At 46.2% G+C, this 4,536-nt stretch overlaps 1 protein-coding gene across 1 annotated transcript in view; it reads right to left on the bottom strand.

Moving 5' to 3' along the window:
- The window catches only part of LOC111649629 (diacylglycerol kinase zeta-like), a gene marked incomplete at its 3' end in the record, with an annotated part of 13,566 nt that overhangs the window by 5,972 nt on the left and 3,058 nt on the right, over positions 1–4,536 (bottom strand). Inside the window, exons 3-11 of the mRNA XM_023399363.2 lie at positions 4,072–4,167; positions 3,763–3,840; positions 2,920–2,976; positions 2,753–2,821; positions 2,517–2,588; positions 1,794–1,910; positions 1,160–1,234; positions 719–820; positions 537–619 (exon numbers count right to left, since the gene is read on the bottom strand). Of these exons, the coding sequence (XP_023255131.1) occupies positions 537–619; positions 719–820; positions 1,160–1,234; positions 1,794–1,910; positions 2,517–2,588; positions 2,753–2,821; positions 2,920–2,976; positions 3,763–3,840; positions 4,072–4,167 (749 nt within the window). The remainder of the gene's footprint in view (positions 1–536; positions 620–718; positions 821–1,159; positions 1,235–1,793; positions 1,911–2,516; positions 2,589–2,752; positions 2,822–2,919; positions 2,977–3,762; positions 3,841–4,071; positions 4,168–4,536) is intronic.

Genomic DNA, 4,536 nt, shown 5'->3' with positions numbered 1-4,536 from the left:
TGCCAGCATGATGTCAGAGTGATGTCAGAGTGATGTCAGCATGATGTCAGAGTGATGTCAGAGTGATGTCAGCATGATGTCAGAGTGATGTCAGAGTGATGTCAGCGGAATGTCAGCATGATGTCAGAGTGATGTCAGTGATGTCAGAGTGATGTCAGTGTGATGTCAGCATGATGTCAGAGTGATGTCAGTGATGTCAGAGTGATGTCAGTTTGATGTCAGCATGATGTCAGAGTGATGGCAGAGTGATTTCAGTGAAGTAGAATCAGCTGCAGCATCAATCACCTTTCTAATAAAAAATGTGTTGGTTCTTTAATAGATCTCTGAAACAGCCCCCCCCCTCCTACACACACACACACACACACACACACACACACACACACACACACACACACACACACACACACACACTCCTCCAATCAGGAATAAGGAAACTGGAGCACCTCAACATTTCTGGGTCATACAAGGAGCGATCAAACAAGGGAACTAAGATGTGCCCGCCCAACCCCCCTGAGGGTCCAAGTGGCTGATCTTACCCCTCTCTAGGCCCCCCCTTGGTCAGGTCGAACACCTGTCGAGGGTTCAGGTACCACATGAAGGACTGGATGATCTTGGCTCCCTAAAGAAGAAGAGACAGAATCATCAGTCAGTCAATCAGACAGGCTGTTGTTAATCCTTCCTGTGGTCACTGCTTTGATGTGTTGATGAGTTGAACTACCTGGTTCCCGCCGCTCTTTGGGTTGACAAACACCAGCAGAGGCTTCATGAGCTGAGAGGGGAGGGGCTTCACCAGGAAAGGCTTCCAGCGGCCATCTTGGAGCTGAGAGACACAACAGAAAGCCGCAGTCTGACTCTGAGCTATTAACCTTATTACATTACATTCTCCCACCTCATTAACCTTAATACATCAAATACTCTATTTTTACTGCAGCTGCTCCTCAGACTCACTGTGACGATTCAGGGTCATTAAAGGTCAGACTGATGCTGCTGATAAAGGACAAGTGATTTAAAGAAACAGCAGCTGAGGCTCCATCTGCTGAACCTGATGTTAGCTAACATCTGGAGAGTGATGTATCTTTGCAGCACCACGAAGTTTAATTTATAACAGCTGTGATATAGATTCTGTGATTTCTATATGTGAACAATCTCTGCTCCTCACCTCAGATCCCTTCTTACTCGTCTTGTTGCACTTCAGTGACGTCCTCTTCTTCTTCTTACTGGACTTCAGAGACGACTGCAGGACGAAGACAAACAGAGAGGTGTCCTTCATTTTACTGTGTGAGGAGCTGGACCTGGTTTCACACTGGTTTCAGAGCTGATCCAGATCTAACAGACCACATCCATAACCCTAACTGTGCAGAACCCTGCTAATAAACTGTGCACGAACAGTAAGATTTTAATGTGTTGTCAAATTGAACAACCACACAGGAGTGGGTCACTGCAGAAGAGGTTTTACAAGTTAGTCAAATAAATGTATTGCTAGAGAACATTTTAAAACAACAAATGTTAACCAACGATTGAGTTTGGTTTAATTCTGTCATCAAACAACCAACTAATTCACTACTAATCACCAATATTCACTAATATTCATCAGAAAACCGACAAACAAAAAGATTGGGTGATGAAACATGGACGACAAATACAAACACAAAATACAAATTAACAGTTTTGCATAAAACTGAACCATGACACAGAATAAATCCACTGACAGTTAAGAAAGTGTAGTCCTAGTGTGTGTGTGTGTGTGTGTGTGTGTGTGTGGTGTGCGCGCGTGTGCGCGTGTGTGCGCGCACCTGTGGTCGACGGACCCTGATGATCCAGGTAGGGGGGATGATGACGGCAGCGTGAGCGCCCAGAGAGCAACACTCCTCTATCTGCTGCAGCATGAAGCATGTCACCTTGTTGTGATACTGAAGCACAGACAGGAAGTCACAGACAGGAAATCACCTGACAGGAAGTCACCTGACAGGAAGTCACCTGACAGGAAGTCACCTGACAGGAAGTCACCAACAGCTGCCCACCCAGAATAAAGGTATGATACACCATACACACCTGTATTGACTGACGCACGCATCCTTTGGTATTTAAATATATAAAGCATTCACAACCGTTAGCCTCAGTTAGCTCAGATAGCTTCAGTTAGCCCCAAATAGCCTCAGTTAGCTCAGATAGCTTCAGTTAGCCCCAAATAGCCCCAGTTAGCTCAGATAGCTTCAGTTAGCCCCAAATAGCCCCAGTTAGCTCAGATAGCTTCAGTTAGCCCCAAATAGCCTCAGTTAGCTCAGATAGCCTCGGCTAGCTCAGATATCCTCGGGTTAGCTCACATACAGCAGATACAGCCCCCCCCCCCGGTAACCACAGGAGGAAGACAAGCTAACATTAGCTAATCCTGGACTGAGTTCTATTAGTTATCAATACAAGAAGAGGAGGGCTGTTATTGATTATTATAGTGTTGTTACCCAATCAGGTATCAGGTCTGCACCTGAAACAGACAGACAGACAGGTTGTGACCTTACCGCCTGTTTACACCACGAGCAGCTGATCGCAACAATCTCTTTACTGTGGAACGAGAACTTCTGTTGAAAACCCTGAGGGAGAGACAATCACACAGTGAGACAGAGAGAGAGAGAGAGAGACAGAGAGACAGACAGAGGGAGCGAGAGAGAGACAGAGAGAGAGACAATCACACAGTGAGACAGAGAGACAGAGAGACAGACACAGAAAGAGACAGAGACAGACAGGTGACACTCACCTTCCCACACTGTCGACACTTCCCTGTCTGACGTCTCCTGTGGACCCAGTGATGTCTCACCACGTTGGACTGAAACAGTGAATCAACAGTTCATGTTGTTTATGTGACAGTGAATGTGTTGTGATCATGTGACAGAGTCGATGACATCACAGCAGTGACTCACTGACCTCTCTAATGGCTCGGGATCCTGGTTCTCTGAACGATGGCTTGCACCTGAAATTGATCTGATCACAGAGACAGAGAGAATCATTAACTCCGTTAGTCCACACCTGTTCTAGACCCGGTCCAGACCCAGTCCAGAACTGATCCACACCTCGTCTACACCTCATCCAGACCTGATCCACACCTCATCCAGACCTGATCCAGACCCGGTCCACACCTCATCCACACCTCATCCAGACCTGATCTAGACATGATCCCGACCTGATCCAGACCAGGTCCACACCTGGTCCACACCTCATCCACACCTCATCCAGACATGATCCAGACCTGATCCAGACCCGGTCCAGACCTGATCCAGACCTGGTCCAGACCTGATTCAGACCTGGTCCACACCTCATCTAGACCTGATCCACACCTGATCTAAACATGATCCAGACCTGATCCAGACATGATCCAGACCTGATCAAGACATGATCCACACCTGATCTAGACCTAATCCACACCTGATCTAAACATGATCTAGACCTGGTAAAGACCTGATCCAGACATGATCCAGACCTGATCTACACCTGATCTACACCTGATCCACACCTGATCAAGACCCGGTCCACACCTCATCCAGACATGATCCACACCTGATCTAGACCTAATCCACACCTGATCTAAAAATGATCCAGACCTGGTAAAGACCTGATTCAGACCTGATCTAGACCTGATCTACACCTGATCTAGACCTGATCCACACCTGATCTAAACATGATCCAGACCTGTTCTAGACCTGATCTACACCTGATCTACACCTGATCCAGACCTGTAAAGACCTGATCCAGACCTGGTCCAGGCTTTACCTTCTCCAGCTGCTCCATACACATGGTGTGGACTGAGATCTTACACCCGGCACACTTCTTCCTCGCCACAGACTTTTGCTGCAGAAAACAAGAACAGAGTTGTTGTGTAGTAAGAGAGACTGTAAACACTATGAGCAGGGGGGCGGGGGGTGGGGGGTTATCTCAAGATAACAAGATAAAAAATACTTTCTTGCCCTCCAGACCCCTGAAATGAGGGAAGTTAAAATGTTTGAAATCTTTCATTTATTCATTTAAAGAGTGACAGCTGTGAAACACCCACTGAGCAGGTCACATGACTCTGTGACTCACCAGCGACTTGGCGACGCAGTACTGCTCTCCAACATAACAGAAGTCTCCAGACCCACTGGTCTCAAACCAGATGTGGTCCCCGAACTGGGCATTATCCTGTGACGGAAAAGAGTGGGAAACACAAAAACATGTTCAGGACCACAGTCCTGCTCAGGGTCACATGATGCTAATAGCGCTTCTCTATTTATTTTAAATTGAGCTGCACAATACGCAAAAAAATCATATTGTGATTATTTTTGCAAATTCTCTTTATGACTGGAGAATATGATCTGTAGGCCAGGGCATCTCTGTAGCACCACAACACTGATGGTACTAACAATGCTAATGCTAACAGTGATTTTTTTTCAGATTTGGATATTACACTTGGTCATATTGAGATTTCGATGAATTCTGCAGCTCTACTTTTAAAGTGTTTGATTTTCATCAGGAGTCTCTCCTCACTTTGTTTTATATTGTAGAACCAAA

This window comes from Seriola lalandi, unplaced genomic scaffold (genome assembly GCF_002814215.2).
Source record: "Seriola lalandi dorsalis isolate HSWRI2012SDOR001 ecotype SW California unplaced genomic scaffold, Sedor1 jcf7180002051436, whole genome shotgun sequence".
Lineage (NCBI taxonomy): Eukaryota > Metazoa > Chordata > Actinopteri > Carangiformes > Carangidae > Seriola > Seriola lalandi.
The sequence above is the reverse complement of the archived record's forward strand: the minus strand, read 5'-3'. Positions and strand labels throughout refer to the sequence as shown.